At 41.7% G+C, this 20,362-nt stretch overlaps 2 protein-coding genes across 54 annotated transcripts in view; one reads left to right on the top strand and one right to left on the bottom strand.

The window, feature by feature from the left end:
• The window catches only part of CASP8 (caspase 8), a 55,016-nt gene extending 44,029 nt beyond the window's left edge, over positions 1-10,987 (top strand). For 38 of the 47 annotated variants that reach the window (XR_010150198.1, XR_010150200.1, XR_010150201.1 and 35 more), the window contains 2 exons: positions 4,029-4,530; positions 5,673-6,924. Coding sequence is in view for 36 of the 47 variants with exons in the window: in XM_054679219.2 (XP_054535194.1) it covers positions 4,029-4,530; positions 5,673-5,808 (638 nt within the window). In the remaining 11 variants the exon portion in view is untranslated. Of the gene's footprint in view, positions 1-4,028; positions 4,531-5,149; positions 5,243-5,672; positions 6,925-8,257 lie in introns of those variants that run through there. The other 9 variants (XR_010150205.1, XR_010150197.1, XR_010150206.1 and 6 more) reach the window with 2 other exon arrangements.
• Positions 7,639-20,362, bottom strand: part of FLACC1 (flagellum associated containing coiled-coil domains 1) — a 75,410-nt gene continuing 62,686 nt past the window's right edge. For 2 of the 7 annotated variants that reach the window (XM_016949342.4, XM_009443699.5), the window contains exons 12-15: positions 18,452-18,514; positions 8,911-9,000; positions 8,672-8,781; positions 7,639-7,996 (exon numbers count right to left, since the gene is read on the bottom strand). In XM_016949342.4, coding sequence (XP_016804831.1) covers positions 7,870-7,996; positions 8,672-8,781; positions 8,911-9,000; positions 18,452-18,514 — 390 coding nt within the window. In that variant the 3' untranslated portion in view covers positions 7,639-7,869. 7 annotated transcript variants of the gene reach the window in all.

The raw sequence follows: 20,362 nt of genomic DNA on the forward strand, positions 1-20,362 counted from the left end.
CTTGCTAACATTTGATTTGTTTATTTAAGCAAATCTAAGCCTTTAAAAAGGCACAGAGATTAAGTCCATTGATTACATCATTCGTCACTATGCGCTTGGTATTGAAAAAAATATTTTGGACCCTTGATTTGTATTCTTTTAAAATTAAAACATTTCTATTAAAATAACATTTGCTTCTATTTCTGGCAGCTCATTTTCTTATAACTGGCCCATGATTGACTAGTCTCTGGTAGGCATTCGAGTCTGTGTGTCCTGCTTTTTCTGTTCCTGTTCTTATGTTTTAGGCTGAATGAGTAAAAGTAGGAGACCCAGCTGCAGAAGTCATTTCTCCTGAGAGACTCCCTTCTGTCCTGCTTCAGTGCCTTCAGACTTGCTTTACAGTCATTTTTTAAATCAACATTCCACATTTCCAAAGGATCAGAATTTTTTTCACAGAACCAACACACTGTATTAGTCTTGCCAAAGTGCTTCCAAATCAACAAGGGCCTATTGCATTTCAGTTATTTTTTTCTATTCCTAATGCTAGACTGTATTTTTTCTTTTCTTTTTTTTTTTTTTGAGACAGAGTCTCACTCTGTTGCCCAGGCTGGAGTGCAATAGCATGATCTTGGCTCACCGCAACCTCTGCCTCCCAGGTTCAAGTGATTCTCCTGCCTCAGCCTCCCAAGTAGCTGGGATTACAGGCATGTGCCACCATACCCAGTTAATTGTATTTAGTAGAGATGGGGTTTCACCATGTTGGTCAGGCTGGTCTCGAACTCCTGACCTCAGGTGATCCACTCACCTCGGCCTCCCAAAGTGCTGGGATTACAGGTGTGAGCCACTGCGCCTGGCTGAGACTGCCTTTTGACTGATGACTTATGTTTAGCTCTGATGTGCTGACAGGGACAAAATGCTGTAGAAGGAATAAAAAAGGAATAATCCAACAAGGATCAAGAGAACAGGAAAGGAGACAATAGCTAATGAAAGGTTTACAACAATTTGGGGGAGTTGAAAAAAAAGAGTCAAGGTAATTGACTTAACAGAGAAAGCTACAACCTCCCTGATTACAGAGGGGAACACAGAAAGGAGGCAAGCCTATTTACGCCCACAGAATCCTGGAAAAATTCAGCAATTGGAAGTACAAAGTGTAGGTGAGGCAATGAGCAGAAAACAGGAAGATTCTTTGAAAGCCTATATAAGCCTATACAATCCTCTGATTCATACCTCCCTCTCATAGAGCCAGCAACTATTCTTATTCTACCATCATAAGGAACAGGAAGTTTATTTTCTCATAAAATTGAACCAGAGAGGCTCTACACTTCGGTGTGCCAGGCCCAGCAAAGGAAGCAATGAAGCATTTTACTGAACACAGAGAGACTGAAGAAAACCTGCTGGTGGCATGGAGTCAGATCTCTAAACCAACTTGGTTCCAAGACACTGGCAGCAGATACAGACTTACCTCTGGAGAAGCTGAAAGCTCTAGCTAAAATACATACAGATAATGACATCTGGAGGTTTCCTAATGAAATGATCAGGTCCCCAACCAATCATCTTGCTATGAAATCCCTCAGAGAACAAGCCACATCCACACAGAGCTTTCAGTCGACTTTTTAATGGACTAATTAGTCAATTTATGAATGGACAACCAAAGGTCAGCAGGCATTTGAAGAAAGGCTCTAATACAAAAGAGAGGTAGCTTGGTACGGTGGCTCACGCCACCGTAAATCCAGCACTTTGGGAGGCCGAGGCAAGCGAATCGCCTGAGGTCAGGAGTTCAAGCCCAGCCTGACCAACATGGTGAAACCCCATCTCTACTAAAAATACAAAAATTAGCCAGGCATGGTGGCAGGTGCCTGTAATCCCAGCTACTACAGAGGCTGAGGCAGAAGAATCACTTGAACCTGGGAGGTGGAAGTTGCAGTGAGCTGAGATCGTACCACTGCACTCCAGCCTGGGTGACAGAGCAAGACTCCGTCTCAAATAAATAAATAAATTACTAGATAAATGAGAGGCAATGCAAACAACAAGAAAAACATGAAACAGAATATGAATGAAACAAAGATAATGTTGAGAAAAAAGCAACCTTTTTTAATGCTTAATATTGGCATTTAGTATTCTTAGAGAGTTAGTTAAATGTCCATGAAAGAACAAGATGTTATGAAAAAGGGACAGAACAAGCAAGTCTCCTTGAAAATTAAAAATTTGAGCACCAAAATGAAAAATTCAATAAAGTAGAAGATAAAGTCTAAGAAAGAGGATAAAAAGACAAAAATAGAAAATAGGAGTGAAAGATAAGAAAATTTGAAGCTAAATCAAGGATGTCCAATTTTTGACAATAAGAGTTCCAGAAAGAAAGGACAGAGAAAGGGGAAATGGAACTTTCCAAGAACGAAATGACACAATCTCCAGATTGAAAGGGTATAATGGATTAAGATTCACTTCCAAACATATCATACCCTAGAAGCTTCTGGAAAGAGAAAAAAGTAAGCCAAATATGTAAAGTATCAGAAATGGAAAGTCTTCTCTCTAGCAACACTGAAAGCTAAAAGACTGTGAAGAAAGGCCTTTGGAATTCTGAGGGAAAATGCTTTTGGAAATAGCACTCTATAAATTAAAGACTCATACATGGGCTCAAAAAATGTACTTCTCATGGTTATGCTCCAGCAAAGGAAACTGATAAGAAAGAGGAAGTCATAGACGGAGGAAACAGGGAACCTACTATGGAAGAGACAGAGAGATGTCCCAGGAGAAGAGGAATTCATCTGGCCTATGGAACAGCCAGTTGGTATTACAGCAGAAGGATGCAGTGCTCTGGATGGAAAGTTTTCCAGGAAGAAATAAAAATGAGTCAGACAAGTAGCCTGAAAATGTTGAAAGATTTTGGCCAGATCCATTGAGCACTTGGAGAAAAAATAGTGTTAAGCATATAGGAAACAAAGCAGATGAAAAAATAATACAATTACGAGTTCCAGGAAAGGCAAAAAGGTTAATAAGAAAGGAAACATAATGAAAGAACATTATGTTTACATAGTCTTAATAATAGAAATATTACTATGGGCCGGAGGTGGTGGCTCATGCCTACAATCCCAGCACTTTGGGAGGCCAAGGTGGGTGGGTCACTTGAGGCTGGGAGTTTGTGACCAACTTGGCTAACATGGCGAAACCCTGTCTCTACTAAAAATACAAAAATTAGCTGGGTGTGGTGGTGCGTGCCTGTAGTCCCACCTGCTTGGGAGGCTGAGGCAGGAGAATTGCTTGAACTTGGGGGGCAGAAGTTGCAGTGAGCTGAGATTGTGACACTGCACTGTAGCCTGGGTGACAGAGTGAGACCTTTTCTAAAAAAAATTAAAAAAAATAAAAATATTACTATGGATTCAACCAAAACTTGTAAATAATTGAGTAAGAGCACCAAATGCTTATTCTCCATAATAAGAACTCAATGTGAAAGTCTAAAATTTATAAATGAGTAATTAGCAGTGTACCCAAATTCATTACAAAATGGAGGTCAATGTGAAAAAAAGTAGTTAAAAACTGAAAGTGGTTGCCTTCATGGAATGTGACTAGGTAATGGGGAGGGATAGAGAGGGGATAACCTTTTGTATAAGGTCTTCTAGTTCTATCTTATTAATTCATATCTTTTATTTTGCTATACATAAATAATTTTGAGAAGGTTTAGGATAAAATAAGTTGGATCTTTTATTCAAAAATCGTTTTTTTTTTTCTGATTATGTAAATAATATAATCATTTTTAAAATTGGTTCAGTAGTAAGCCTAAATGATAGCTTACCCATCTTGTAAACTAGTTTACTAGAGAAAACAGACCAACAATAACACTCTCTCCTTTCTCATTTGCTTCAGGGCTTGAGAATGTTTTTAGCTGGTAATAAATATTAGAAGCCTGCAGAATCCAGCTACGAATATAGAGGGTTTTGCTCTTGAATTTCTGGTTCAAATTCTTATCTATCAATGTTATGCCCACTGTGCTCTCCAGCTGTGGTCTGTGAATTACTGTGGTATAACGTGACTGTTCAAATTTCACTTTTCAGGGGCTTTGACCACGACCTTTGAAGAGCTTCATTTTGAGATCAAGCCCCACGATGACTGCACGGTACAGCAAATCTATGAGATTTTGAAAATCTACCAACTCATGGACCACAGTAACATGGACTGCTTCATCTGCTGTATCCTCTCCCATGGAGACAAGGGCATCATCTACGGCACTGATGGACAGGAGGCCCCCATCTATGAGCTGACATCTCAGTTCACTGGTTTGAAGTGCCCTTCCCTTGCTGGAAAACCCAAAGTGTTTTTTATTCAGGCTTGTCAGGGGGATAACTACCAGAAAGGTATACCTGTTGAGACTGATTCAGAGGAGCAACCCTATTTAGAAATGGATTTATCATCACCTCAAACGAGATATATCCCGGATGAGGCTGACTTTCTGCTGGGGATGGCCACTGTGAATAACTGTGTTTCCTACCGAAACCCTGCAGAGGGAACCTGGTACATCCAGTCACTTTGCCAGAGCCTGAGAGAGCGATGTCCTCGGTAAGTTTTGCCTACTCAGCCCTCCTCACTGTTACACTACCTTCCCCCCCTACTCCATCACCACTACTATCTACTCATATTCAGAGCCTATTAGAAAGTGCTATGTGATTTAGATCACATTAACAGGTCAGAGAACTGTCCAAGGGGAGTGGTTTCCGTTCAACTCTAAATGTCTAGCTGTAGATCACATAGCTGCATTTCCCAGGTCAGTTACAAAGTGGGAGAGTGGCAAGTGTTAACATCCTTAGTTTATAGATGGAAAAGCTGAGATGCTTTATTCCTTTATTCAGCACCTCAAAGGACAATCAGGGTATCACAGAGCAGGAAAGGATGGGAAAGTCATATAGTCCAGCTCTCTGTCTTTAGGCCAAAACATGACTGAGCCAATTCAACTAGTTTTGGAAATCTTCCAAGAAGGCAGTAACCCAATTCAATGTTTAAACATCCTCCAACTCTGTCAAAAGTTCTATAATAGCAAACCATCCTCAAAACCTCTTGGTGCATTATGGGAGATAAATAGCAGGTTCCTTCTAGCCCTGTATTTCATGTTTTGAGTATATGAAGAGTGAGAATTTCCCGTAACTTAGATCATGAATCTAACTTAGATTTCGTAACTTAGATCATGAATCCTGCAAGGTTTCCGCGGCTAGCTACCAAGGTAGAAGAAGAGGTTGCCTAACAAAAATGCTAAGAGATCCTGGTGAGAAGAAGGTGGGAGTAGCTGCAGGAGACGTTATACTTTCACTTGCCTTAAGTTTAATTGCATCAAAGATGAATCCGCAGATGCGATGTCAATTCGAGGCAGAGAGTATTGGGGGGCATTGAAGCAATGGGGAGCCAAGTAACGTGGAGAAGAGTGAGAGACACACAGGTCAGGAGAGAAAGAAACCAACTCTAATACTGACACCGAGGTTTCTGATGGTCAAAAGAGTTCCTGAATAAACCAAAAGTAAGTTATTAAGCTCCGAGACAACCCATTTACCAGGAAAGCTGGGGTAGGTCTTGGTTTCGCAACTTATTGTTTCAAATGACTGATATTTTGAGAGAAAGAACTACAGAACTATCTCTGAGCACAGCAGAGGAGACAGTTCATCAGTTGCTTTCCCCCACAGACAGTCACAATGTTATGTGATGTATTTCAGAGGCGATGATATTCTCACCATCCTGACTGAAGTGAACTATGAAGTAAGCAACAAGGATGACAAGAAAAACATGGGGAAACAGATGCCTCAGCCTACTTTCACACTAAGAAAAAAACTTGTCTTCCCTTCTGATTGATGGTGCTATTTTGTTTGTTTTGTTTTGTTTTGTTTTTTTGAGACAGAATCTCGCTCTGTCGCCCAGGCTGGAGTGCAGTGGCGTGATCTCAGCTCACCGCAAGCTCCGCCTCCCGGGTTCACGCCATTCTCCTGCCTCAGCCTCCCGAGTAGCTGGGACTACAGGGGCCCTCCACCACACCTGGCTAATTTTTAAAAAATATTTTTAGTAGAGACAGGGTTTCACTGTGTTAGCCAGGGTGGTCTTGATCTCCTGACCTCGTGATCCACCCGCCTCGGCCTCCCAAAGTGCTAGGATTACAGGCGTGAGCCACCGCGCCTGGCTGATGGTACTATTTAGATATATAACACTATGTTTATTTACTAATTTTCTAGATTTTCTACTTTATTAATTGTTTTGCACTTTTTTATAAGAGCTAAAGTTAAATAGGATATTAACAACAATAACAGTGTCTCCTTTCTCTTATGCTTAAGGCTTTGGGAATGTTTTTAGCTGGTGGCAATAAATACCAGACACATACAAAATCCAGCTATGAATATAGAGGGCTTATGATTCAGATTGTTATCTATCAACTATAAGCCCACTGTTAATATTCTATTAACTTTAATTCTCTTTCAAAGCTAAATTCCACACTACCACATTAAAAAAATCAGAAAACAGCCACATATGGTGGCTCATGTCTATAATCCCAGCACTTTAGGAGGTTGAGGTGGGAGGATTGCTTGAACCCAAGAGGTCAAGGCTGCAGTGAGCCATGTTCACACCACTGCACTCAAGCTTGGGTGACAGAACAAGACCCCGTCTCAAAAAAAATTTTTTTTTTAATAAAACAAAATTTGTTTGAAATCTTTTAAAAATTCAGATGATTTTACAAGTTTTAAATAAGCTCTCCCCAAACTTGCTTTATGCCTTCTTATTGCTTTTATGATGTATATATGCTTGGCTAACTATATTTGCTTTTTGCTAACAATGCTCTGGGGTCTTTTTATGCATTTGCATTTGCTCTTTCATCTCTGCTTGGATTATTTTAAATCATTAGGAATTAAGTTATCTTTAAAATTTAAGTATCTTTTTTCAAAAACATTTTTTAATAGAATAAAATATAATTTGATCTTATTGCTCCTTGGAGATTTTTTGTGTTTGGTTTTGGTTTCTGCCAATGACATCTCACAGGTGGAAAACATCTGGACTACAGACATGTTCTACTTGAGTCTCCCATGATCGGCACACACAGTTGTATTTTTAAAATTTGTTGTCAATGTTTAAAAATTAGGAGATATCACATAAAAACCAGAATAACTTCTTTTAAAAAATCATACTATCTGACAATATTGACCTCATGCTTTTGCATGGCAAAGGTCTGAGAAGCACCTTCTTCAGATGGGACAGTGCTCTGTGGGTCACTCTTCCCCATCCGCTGTGCCCCAGCCCTGCCCAAGCCCCTCTACTGAGGCTGCTGTTGGTTGCCACTTATCACTGTGCTTGGGCAATTGTTTTCCTTATGTCTAGCCCACTTCACTTATTTATGTTGCCTGCCCTGTGGGTGTCTGAATTCTGGTGATGGTCCAGAGGAGGGGTTAAGAATCATCAGAAACCCTTCCTAAGTCATAGGTTAGGGAACATGATTGAGAGGTAGGGAAGTAGGGGACATGGGTGTGAGAGAAAAATATTTTAGAGTAAAATCAACACATCATCTTTTTTTGCTACCTAAATGCCCCAGGGGACAAAGGTACACCTCCCAAATATAGTAAAAGTTCAATAGGAAGAAGGCCTTCAAATCAGTTTCTTTCTAACGAAATACGTAAAGGTAGAAGAAAAATAGTACAAAACTCAGAGAAAGCTCAGCTCCCAGTGTGGAGAGCATCATTTTTCAATGAAGAGTCCGTGATAAGCTGCGAAATTCAGATGAGAATTCAAACATTTTCAGCCATTCAGAGAGTCAGAGCAACCCAAGAACTAAACTCATTATATGCATTTTCTCAAGAAAACCCTCCCAGGAGTTTCCTGGGCCTACAGAAATGGTGTGCCAACCATCTTCAACAATGCAGAGCAACTTTTTGTTTATGATTCTTGTCCTTTCTTGCTACCATCTTGCACAGTGTCAGAATCATCCTTAGAAACAGTAATAGAGACCAATCTCCCAGAACATCCTTCACAAATTTCTTCATTCTTAGAAATTATCTTTTGCCTGTAAAAAGAAAGGAAAGATGTATCAATGTCAACTCAAAAGCTAGAAAGGGTATAGGATATTTGGAGTGCAGGGAGAGAAATGTGCCTTCGTTCCTTCACCACAGCAGTCTCTCACTCATTACTTGCAGTGGTTTTGAATTTAGTGAGGTATGGTGTTCAGGTGACTAAAGTCCTATATGAGGAATTTTCTACTAAATCAATGCAATAAATAACTTTCTTCTATTAAAGTATTGACCAAAATTTATTTTAATGATTTCAGATGCAGCTTCAGGTAACAGTACACCTTCTGATCCAAAGGTGATTTCCATGGGAACCAGAAGCAGCTGCATGTAATGGCAAGACCATCAGACTCCCAGGGGAGATGGATTTAAAAACCACCCTCAGTCATAGAACTGAGCAAACTCAGAAACTGGGAGACAAATGTCCTGTGTTGTTTTGCATAGAAACAAGGACACAGGTGAATGGGAGAAGTATAGACACATCTCCACTCCACCTCAAGTGAACTATCTGGCTTTGTGTCACTGGCCTAGAGTGACATACCTCCCTCCCGAAAACACCTGTGCCTTGACATAACTAGGGAGCAGTTGGTCTATCTTCCTAACCCATTCCTCATTCAAACTCCTTCCCACTCCTAAAGAGAACTCAGCTATGTCTTTTTCAGCAGCAGCCGCACTTCAGATGAATGTTCTCTTCCGTCAGGATCTGTATGGTGTGCTTATACTTTTCTTCAGCTTCAGCAAACTTGGTTTGAAGCATTTTCTCCAGATTTCCCACTATAGCTTTCTGAAAGACATACATTTTAATAGCCATCTTCCCCAACCCAGAGCCATCCAGGGCCGAGCTATATGGCAGAGCTGGATGGAGACCTGGGTTCTTCCCCCAACCCCCATCCCCACTCCAGTAGGGACTCACCTCTTTCTGGAGTTCCAACTGGGTATAGTAGAGGTTTGTGTTCAGTGACTCTAGGATAAGGGCTTGTGCATGCAATTCTTCCTCCATGACCTGCATAAGAAGAAGCTGTTGCAGGACATCATGCCAATGTCTATTTATTTAGTCTCTTCTCCAGAGCACCTGGACTATGATGAAAGGGAGCAACCTGAGCTACTTTTGCATCACTCATGGCCACTCACACCCTGTCAGTCCTGCCTCCTCTCTGTGTCACCCATCTATATCCTTCTCTTCAGCCTCACCAGAGCTCATATGAATGGTTCCAATGGCAATCAGTTATTCATTCACTAAGCAAGTCTTTATTAAATACCTACTACCGATTCCAACTATATGACACTCTGGAAAAGGCAAAACTATAGAGACATAAAAAAGATTAGTGGTTTCTAGGGATTTGGAGGGGAAGGGAGGGATGAATAGGTGGGATAGAGGGCACTTTTAGAGCAGTGAAACTATTCTATATGACACTATAATGGTGGATACATGACATGACATATTAGGCAAAACCCACAGAATGTACAACACAAAGAGAGAACCCTCATGTAAACTATGGACTTTAGTTAATAAGAATGCATCCACATTGGCTCATCAATTGCAACTAATATGCCATCCCAATGCAAGATACTAATAATAAAGGAAACTAGTGGTGGGGTAGGGTGGGGTGGGGTAGTATATGGGAACTCTCTGTACTTTCTGCTCAATTTTTCTGTAAACCTAAAACTGCTCTAAAAAGTAGCTTCTTGAAACAAACACACAAACTTCCACTAAAGAATGAATAGAAGCCTGTGCAAAGGTCCTTAGAATGCAAAATGCTCAGGGGTGGAGCCAAGACAGCCGAATAGGAACAGCTCCAGTCTACAGCTCTGAGTGTGAGCGATGCAGAAGATGTATGATTTCTGCATTTCCAACTGAGGTATCGTGTTCATCTCACTGGGGATTGTCAGACAGTGGGTGCAGGACAGTGGGTGCAGTGCACTGAGCATGAGCCGAAGCAGGGCGAGGCATTGCCTCACCCGGGAAGTGCAAGGGGTCAGGGAATTCCCTTTCCTAGCCAAGGAAAGGGGTGACAGATGGCACCTGGAAAATCAGGTCACTCCCACCCTAATACTGCATTTTCCAACAGTCTTAGCAAACGGCACACCAGAAGATTGTATCCCATGCCTGGCTCGGAAGGTCCTACGCCCACGGAGCCTTGCTCATTGCTAGCACAGCAGTCTGAGATCAAACTGCAAGGCGGCAGTGAGGCTGGTGGAGGGGCGCCCACCATTGCTGAGGATTGAGTAGGTAAACAAAGTGGCCAGGAAGCTCGAACTGGGTGGAGCCCACCGCAGCTCAAGGAGGCCTGCCTGCCTCTGTAGACTCCACCTCTGGGGGCAGGCATAACCAAACAAAAGGCAGCAGAAACCTCTGCAGACTTAAATGTCCCTGTCTGACAGCTTTGAAGAGAGTAGTGGTTCTCCCAGCATGCAGCTTGAGATCTGAGAATGGACAGACTGCCTCCTCAAGTGGGTCCCTGACCCCTGAGTAGCCTAACTGGGAGGCACCCCCCAGTAGGGGCAGACTGACACATCACACGGCTGGGTACTCCTCTGAGACAAAACTTCCAGAGGAACAATCAGACAGCAACATTTGCTGTTCACCAATATCTGCTGTTCTGCAGCCTCCGCTGCTGATACCCAGGCAAACAGGGTCTGGAGTGGACCTCCAGCAAACTCCAACAGACCTGCAGCTGAGGGTCCTGACTGTTAGAAGGAAAACTAACAAACAGAAAGGATATCCACACCAAAACCCCATCTGTACGTCACTGTCATCAAAGACCAAAGGTAGATAAAACCACAAAGATGGGGAAAAAACAGAGCAGAAAAACTGAAAATTCTAAAAATCAGAGTGTCTCTCCCCCTCCAAAGGAATGCAGCTCCTTGCCAGCAACAGAACAAAGCTGGACGGAGAATGACTTTGACGAGTTGAGAGAAGAAGGCTTCAGATGATCAAACTACTCTGAGCTAAAGGAGAAAGTTCGAACTCATGGCCAAGAAGTTAAAAACCTTGAAAAAAGATTAGACGAATGGCTAACTAGAATAACCAATGCAGAGAAGTCCTTAAAGGACCTGATGGAGCTGAAAACCATGGCACAAGAACTATGTGACAAATGCACAAGCCTCAGTAGCCGATTCGATCAACTGGAAGAAAGGGTATCAGTGATGGAAGATCACATGAATGAAATGAAGCAAGAAGAGAAGTTTAGAAAAAAAAGAATAAGAAGAAATGAACAAAGCCTCCAAGAAATATGGGACTATGTGAAAAGACCAAATCTACGTCTGATTGGTGTACCTGAAAGTGACAGGGAGAATGGAACCAAGTTGGAAAACACTCTGCAGAATATTATCCAGGAGAACTTCCCCAACCTAGCAAGGCAGGCCAACAATCAGATTCAGGAAATACAGAGAACACCATAAAGATACTCCTCGAGAAGAGCAACTCCAAGACACATAACTGTCAGATTCACCAAAGTTGAAATGAAGGAAAAAATGTTAAGGGCAGCCAGAGAGAAAGCTCGGGTTACCCACAAAGGGAAGCCCATCAGACTAACAGCGGATCTGTCAGCAGAAACTCTACAAGCCAGAAGAGAGTGGGGGCCAATATTCAACATTCTTAAAGAAAAGAATTTTCAACCCAGAATTTCATATCCAGTCAAACTAAGCTTCATGACTGAAGGAGAAATAAAATACTTTACAGACAAGCAAATGCTGAGAGATTTGGTCACACCAGGCCTGCCTTAAAAGAGCTCCTGAAGGAAACACTAAACATGGAAAGGAAAAACCGGTACCAGCCACTGCAAAAACATGTCAAATTGTAAAGACCATTGAGGCTAGGAAGAAACTGCATCAACTAACGAGCAAAATAACCAGCTAACATCAGAATGACAGGATCAAATTCACACATAACAATATTAACCTTAAATGTAAATGGGCTAAATGCTCCAATTAAAAGACACAGACTGGCAAATTGGATAAAGAGTCAAGACCCATCAGTGTGCTGTATTCAGGAAGCCCACCTTACATGCAGAGACACACAGAGGCTCAAAATAAAGGGATGGAGGAAGATCTACCAAGCAAATGGAAAACAAAAAAAGGCAGGGGTTGCAATACTAGTCTCTGATAAAACAGACTTTCAATTAACAAAGATCAAAAGAGACAAAGAAGGCCATTACATAATGGTAAAGGGATTAATTCAACAAGAAGAGCTAACTATCCTAAATATATATGCACCCAATACAGGAGCGGCCAGATTCATAAAGTAAGTCCTTAGAGACCTACAAAAAGACTTAGACTCCCACACAATAATAATGGGAGACTTTAACACCCCACTGTCAACATTAGACAGTTCCAGGAGACAGAAAGTTAACAATGATATCCAGGAATTGAACTAGCTCTGCACCAAGCAGACCTAATAGACATCTACAGAACTCTCCACCCCAAATCAACAGAATATACATTCTTCTCAGCACCACATCACACGTATTCCAAAATTGACCACATAGTTGGAAGTAAAGCACTCCTCAGCAAATGTAAAAGAACAGAAGTCACAACAAACCGTCTCTCAGACCACAGTGCAATCAAACTAGAACTCAAGATTAAGAAACTCACTCAAAACCACACAACTACATGGAAACTGAACAACCTGCTCCTGAATGACTACTGGGTACATAATGAAATGAAGGCAGAAATAAAGATGTTCTTCGAAACCAGTGAGAACAAAGACACAACATACCAGAATCTCTGGGACACATTTAAAGCAGTGTGTAGGGGAAATTTATGGCACTAAATGCCCACAAGAGAAAGCAGGAAAGATCTAAAATTGACACCCTAACATCATAATTAAAAGAACTAGAGAAGCAAGAGCAAACACATTCAAAAGCTAGCAGAAGGCAAGAAATAACTAAGATCAGAGCAGAACTGAAGGAGATAGAGACACAAAAAACCCTTCAAAAAGTCAATGAACCCAGGAGCTGGTTTTTTGAAAAGATCAACAAAATTGATAGACTGCTAGCAAGACTAATAAAGAAGAAAAGAGAGAAGAATCAAATAGACGCAATAAAAAATGATAAAGGGGATATCACCACCGATCCCACAGAACTACAAACTACCATCAGAGAGTACTATAAACACCTCTATGCAAATAACGTAGAAAATCTAGAAGAAATGGATAAATTCCTGGACACATACACCCTCCCAAGACTAAACCAGGAAGAAGTTGAATCCCTGAATAGACCAATAACAGGCTCTGAAATTGAGGCAATAATTAATAGCTTACTAACCAAAAAAAGTCCAGGACCAGATGGATTCACAGCCGAATTCTACCAGAGGTACAATGAGGAGCTGGTACCATTCCTTTGAAACTATTGCAATCAATAGAAAAAGAGGGAATCCTCCCTAACTCATTTTATGAGGCCAGCATCATCCTGATACCAAAGCCTGGCAGAGACACAACAAAAAAAGAGAATTTTAGACCAATATCCCTGATGAACATCGATGCAAAAATCCTCAATAAAATACTGGCAAACTGAATCCAGGATCACATCAAAAAGCTTATCCACCATGATCAAGTGGGCTTCATCCCTGGGATGCAAGGCTGGTTCAACATACACAAATCAATAAACGTAATCCAGCATATAAACAGAACCAATGACAAAAACCACATGATTATCTCAATAGATGCAGAAAAGGCCTTCAACAAAATTCAACAACCCTTCATGCTAAAAACTCCCAATAAATTAGGTATTGGTGGGACGTATCTCAAAATAATAAGAGCTATCTATGACAAACCCACAGCCAATATCATACTGAATGGGCAAAAACTGGAAGCATTCCCTTTGAAAACTGGCAAAAGACAGGGATGCCCTCTCTCACCACTCCCATTCAGCATAGTGTTGGAAGTTCTGGCCAGGGCAATCAGGCAGGAGAAGGAAATAAAGGGTATTCAATTAGGAAAAGAGGAAGTCAAATTGTCCCTGTTTGCAGATGACATGATTGTTTATCTAGAAAACCCCATCATCTCTGCCCAAAATCTCCTTAAGCTGATAAGCAACTTCAGCAAAGTCTCAGGATACAAAATCAATGTGCAAAAATCACAAGCATTCCTATACACCAATAACAGACAAACAGAGAGCCAAATCATGAGTGAACTCCCATTCACAATTGCTTCAAAGAGAATAAAATACCTAGTAATCCAACTCACAAGGGATGGGAAGGACCTCTTCGTTGACCACTGCTCAACGAAATAAAAGAGGATTCAAACAAATGGAAGAACATTCCATGCTCATGGATAGGAAGAATCAACATCGTGAAAATGGCCATAATGCTCAAGGTAATTTACAGATTCAATGCCATCCCCATCAAGCTACCAATGATTTTCTTCACAGAATTGGAAAAAACTACTTTAAAGTTCATCTGGAACCAGAAAGAGCCCGCATTGTCAAGTCAATCCTAAGCCAAAGAACAAAGCTGGAGGCATCTTGCTACCTGACTTCAAACTATACTACAAGTCTACAGTAACCAAAACAGCATGGTACTGGTACCAAAACAGAGATATAGACCAATGGAACAGAACAGAGCCCTCAGAAATAATGCCATATATCTACACTATCTGATCTTTGACAAACCTGACAAAAACAAGAAATGGGGAAAGGATTCCTTATTTAATAAATGGTGCTTGGAAAACTGGCTAGTCATATGTAGAAAGCTGAAACTGGATCCCTTCCTTACACCTTATACAAAAATTAATTCAAGATGGATCAAAGACTTAAATGTTAGACCTAAAACCATAAAAACCCTAGAAGAAAATCTAGGCAATACCATTCAGGACATAGGCATGGACAAGGACTTCATGTCTAAAACACTAAAAGCAATGGCAAGAAAAGCCTAAATTGGCAAATGGGATCTAATTAAACTAAAGAGCTTTTGCACAGCAAAAGAAACTACCATCAGAGTGAACAAGCAACCTACAGAATGAGAGAAAATTTTTGCAACCTACTCATCTGACAAAGGGCTAATATCCAGAATCTACAATGAACTCAAACAAATTTACAAGAAAAAAACAAACAACCCCATCAACAAGTGGGCAAAGGATATGAACAGACACTTCTCAAAAGAAGACATTTATGCAGCCAAAAGACACATGAAAAAATGTTCATCATCACTGGCCATCAGAGAAATGCAAATCAAAACCACCATGAGATACCATCTCACACCAGTTAGAATGGCGATCATTAAAAAGTCAGGAAACAAAAGGTGCTGGAGAGGATGTGGAGAAATAGGAACACTTTTACACTGTTGGTGGGACTGTAAACTAGTTCAACCATTGTGGAAGTCAGTGTGGCGATTCCTCAGGGATCTAGAACTAGAAATCCCATTTGGCCCAGCCATCCCATTACTGGGTATATACCCAAAGGATTATAAATCATGCTGCTATAAAGACACATGCACACGTATGTTTATTGCGGCACTACTCACAATAGCAAAGACTTGGAACCAACCCAAATGTCGAACAATGATAGACTGGATTAAGAAAATGTGGCACATATACACCATGGAATACTATGCAGCCATAAAAAATGATGAGCTCATGTCCTTGGTAGGGACATGGATGAAGCTGGAAACCATCATTCTGAGCAAACTATTGCAAGGACAAAAAACCAAACACCACATGTTCTTGCTCAGAGGTGGGAATTGAACAATGAGAACACGTGGACACAGGAAGGGGAACATCACACACCGGGGCCTGTTGTGGGGTGGGGGGAGGGGGGAGGGATAGCGTTAGGAGATATACCTAATGTTAAATGACGAGTTACTGGGTGCAGCACACCAACATGGCACATGTATATATATGTAAGAAACCTGTACATTATGCACATGTACCCTAAAACTTACAGTATAATAAAAAAATGCAAAATTCTCATTCTGTTTGAGGACCCAAAGGAACACCAATATGGCTGGAATAGAGATAGTAAGGATAGAGGGCCATGGTGAGGAAATACAGGGAAGCCTGGTGGCACCTGAGAGGACAAGGTAACCTAAGAACAATGGGGACCTACTGAAGGGTTTTAAGCAGAGAAGTGAATGCACGTATCTTACTGTTTACATTATGCTCCATGGGGATGGATTGGAAAGGCAAGAGGGAAAGCAACGGAACTAAGGAGGAGAATACTACAGTCGTGTAGGTGAGAAATAATGGACTAGGGTAAGGTGACAACAGAGTTGGAGGGACGTGGATGAATTTGGATTATGTTATAGAGGATCGGCTGAGGCTGCTGGGTTGAATTTGGGAGAGTGAAAGGAAAGAAGAAATCAAGGATGACTTCAGGTCTAGGCTTAGAACAGCTGAGGGAGTTGACAATTTGGGGGCTAAATCTCTGGTGGAAAATTGAGAGTGTGGAACTGGGCATGTTAATTTTGAGGTGTCTGTATGTCACCTATGTTGAAATGTCAAATGGGCAGTTGGATGTACAAGCCTGGAGCTCAGGAGAGAGGCAAGGCTGGAGGTATCAACCCAAGTTATCAGTACAGAGATGGCTTTTACATCTGTGTGAACAGATGAGCTCACCAAAGGAGAAACGGGAGATAAAGAAGATAAGTGGGGCCTGGGAACAAGCCTCAAAATACTCCAGGACTTAGAAAGTAGGTGGGAGAACAGTGGGGTGCCATTGAAGGGTTTTAAGCAGAGTTCTAGTTCTAGTAAAGGAGATTGAGAAGGTGTGACCAATGAGGTGAAGGAAACACCAGAAGCCCATGAAAGCTAAGACAGGTGAATGTTGCAAGGAGAGAGTGATCAATCGCACCTGATACTGCTCATGTCCAGTGAGGTGAAGCATTCCTTGGATTTGGCAACTCGGAATTTACTTGTGATTTTAACAAGAACAGTTTCCATGGCTGGGATTGGAGCAGAAGTCAGGTTGAGGTGTAAAGGGGAGGTGACCCTTCTAATAGGTTCTGCCTCCCATCATTTTGCCTCTTCAGATTCTCCTTCACATTGCTGCCACAGTTATTTTCCCAAATGATACTCTCTCCTCAAAAACCTCCAGTGGCATCCCATTTGGAGAAAAGCAAGTGTTGGGCAGGGAGCGGAGCCCTTAAATCGGGCACCTTCTGAGAAGGTGGCATTTGAATAAAGAACAGGAGGAGGAAAGGAAGTTAGTCATGTGGATATCCGGGAAAGAGCTTTTCAGGAAGAGAGAACATCAAAGACCCCCAGGTAGGAACATCCTGGCCTGTTAAGGGAACAGCAAGGAGGCAAGTGCCTCTGGGGTGGAGTGATGTAGGGAAGAAATAGAAAGAGACGAGGTTAGAGGAAGGAAACATCAGCGAGGAGCAGGTGGAACAATCCCCAGGGCCAACACAAGGCTGGGAATAGTTCATGGTCCCACGAGGCAGAGTAGAAAATCCTTCTCATACAGAGGGTGTGGTGTCGAGTACTCAGAGGGTATTACCTCAATAGTGGGGAAAATTCGTTCCACACTAAAGACTGCTTTAGTTCTGCCCAATGAAGCTTAAAAAGCAAGGCTTGAAAGGATCAAACTGTTTCCAGGCAACTTAACTGCATCCCAGGGCAAAGCTTAAGAATATCTAAAGGAATATAAAAATATTCAGCACCCAACAAGGTAAACACCAAAATGACTGACATCCAAGCCAAACTTACCAGGCATGCAAACAAGGAAATATGACCATAAATGAGGAGAAAAATCAATGAAGAGAAACAGGCCCAGACATGACACAAATGACAGAATTCGTAGACAAGCTCATGAAAATAGTTATTACAATACACTGGATATATCTTCCTCCAAAGCCCATTTCTTGAACTTGTAGGACACCACAGTCTGTTTGCCTTTCCATAATGCTGAAGCCCTGCCTGGGCTCTAAGATAGAATTCATTTACAATGCCTTTATAACTAATGTTTTCTCAAACGTGTCCATTCTGGATCCAAGTCAAATTCTCAGTGATGGAAGAATCACACACCACCTTGTGGATTTGAACAGCTCCTCTTCAGTTGTCTCCCACAGACTGCCATAATTTGCCCCAGAATAGAGTCCCTGAGGAAGTTATCATGTGTGAGGTACATTCAGAGTTTAAGGAGGGGCTTGGTGACAGAGTTTCAAAGGAGACAGTTTTATACTTTTCAGAGCTCAAAGGGAAGAACTTGGTGTTTTATAACTGAAAGATCATTTGTGGTCTGAACCTTGCTAGAAATGAAAGTCATTCAACATTGAAGATCACATAGTATATTGCTGATCTATTTGTTCAAATCAGACTTTAAAAAGACCCACTGGCTTTATTTTACAGATAATTTCAAAAATTCTTTTTAACCTATTGAATCCAGTAAACTCAGCTTTAGGTCTTCCATTTCTTACTGGTTTTGGGGAAATTATCATCGATTCCATTATACTGACAGCTTGTTATTTTACTGGTGTGTTTGTAATATACCAAGTCCACAGGAAAGGATGAAAAAGCTTACCTCTTTGGTTTTTCTCAGCTCTTCTAATTGCAAGGTGTCACTTTGATGTTGTTTCAAGAGCTCCTAAAAACAATTTTATTAGGAAAAGGTTAGCACTGTGGTTCTGGCACATCTTCTAGGGAGTTAAGAAAGCCAGACTAGGATTCAGGAATATAATATTCACCAAAGCTTAGACACTGCTATAATGAAGCACACATTATAAACTAGTGACATGACTTGTTGAAGTTAATGAAAATCTTAATTATGTTCAACCTTATCTCACTGACAAATATTAAAAGAAATTGTATTTTCATCAAAAGCTTTTCTTAAGTCAGTGGATAGATTCAATACTCTTAAGAATTAATCTCGCCACAGATTGATCTTTATATTCAATGAAATCCCAGTCAAAATATCAGCAAACTTCCTTGATAAGCTAATTCTAAATTGACAAGCTAGTTCTAGCATTTATGTAAAAATACAAAGCATGTGGAAAGGCAAAATAATCTTGAAAAACAATAGCAAAGCTAGATAACCTTTGCTACCCGATTTCAAACTTCATTAGTCAAGACAATGTGTTGTTGACCTAAGTATGGAAAAATAGTCAAACAGAACGGAGAGTCCTAACACCCCAAATACAGCAAAGACACTATATTAGTCTGATCTCACATTTCTATGAAGAACTACCTGAGAGACTGGGTAATTTATAAAGAAAAGAGGTTTAGGGGGAGTTTCCAAGATGGCCAAATAGGAACACCTCCAGTCTATAGCTCCCAGCATGAGTGACGCAGAACACAGGTGATTTCTGCATTTCCAACTGAGGTACCAGGTTCATCTCACTGGGGCTTGTCAGACAGTGGGTACAGGACAGTGGGTGCAGCCCACGGACCGGGAGCCGAACCAGGGTGAGGCACCGCCTCACCTGGGAAGCGCGAGGGGTCAGAGAATTCCCTTTTCTAGCCAAGGGAAGCCGTGACAGATGGCACCTGGAAAATCGGGTCACTCCCACCCTAATACTGTGCTTTTCCAACAGTCTTAGCAAATGGCACACCAGGAGATTATATCCCATGCATGGCTGGGAGGGTCTCACGCCCACGGAGCTTTGCTCACTGCTAGCACAGCAGTCTGAGATCGAATGGCAAGGCAGCAGTGAGGCTGGGGGATGGGCGCCTGCTATTGCTGAAGCTTTAGTAGGTACACAAAGCGGCTGGGAAGCTCGAATTGGGTGGAGCCCACCACAGCTCAAGGAGGCCTGCCTGCCTCTGTAGACTCCACTTCTGGGGGCAGGGCATAGCTCAACAAAAGGCAGCGGAAACTTCTGCAGACTTAAACGTCCCTGTCTGACAGCTTTGAAGAGAGTAGTGGTTCTCCCAGCATGGAGTCTGAGATCTGAGAATGGACAGACTGCCTCCTCAAGTGGGTCCCTGACCCCTGAGAAGCCTAACTGGGAGGCACCGCCCAGTAGGGGCCAACTGACAACTCATACAGCCGGGTGCCCCTCTGAGATGAAGCTTTCAGAGAAACGATCAGGCAGCAACATTTGCTGTTCTGCAGTATCTGCAGTTCTACAGCCTCTCCTGGTGATACCCAGGCAAACAGGGTCTGGAGTGGACCTCCAGCAAACTCCAACAGACCTGCAGCTGAGGGTCCTGACTGTTAGAAGGAAAACTAACAAACAGAAAGGACATCCACACCAAAACCTCATCTGTACATCACCATCATCAAAGACCAAAGGTAGATAAAACCACAAAGATGGGGGGAAACCAGAGCAGAATAGCTGAAAATTCTAAAAATCAGGGCGACTCTTTTCCTCCAAAGGAATGCAGCTCCTCACCAGCAATGGAACAAAGCTGGACAGAGAATGAATTGACGAGTTGAGAGAAGAAGGCTTCAGATGATCAGTAATAACAAGCTTCTCCAAGCTAAAGGAGGATG

Source organism: Pan troglodytes, chromosome 13, assembly GCF_028858775.2.
Source record: "Pan troglodytes isolate AG18354 chromosome 13, NHGRI_mPanTro3-v2.0_pri, whole genome shotgun sequence".
Taxonomy (NCBI): Eukaryota; Metazoa; Chordata; class Mammalia; order Primates; family Hominidae; genus Pan; species Pan troglodytes.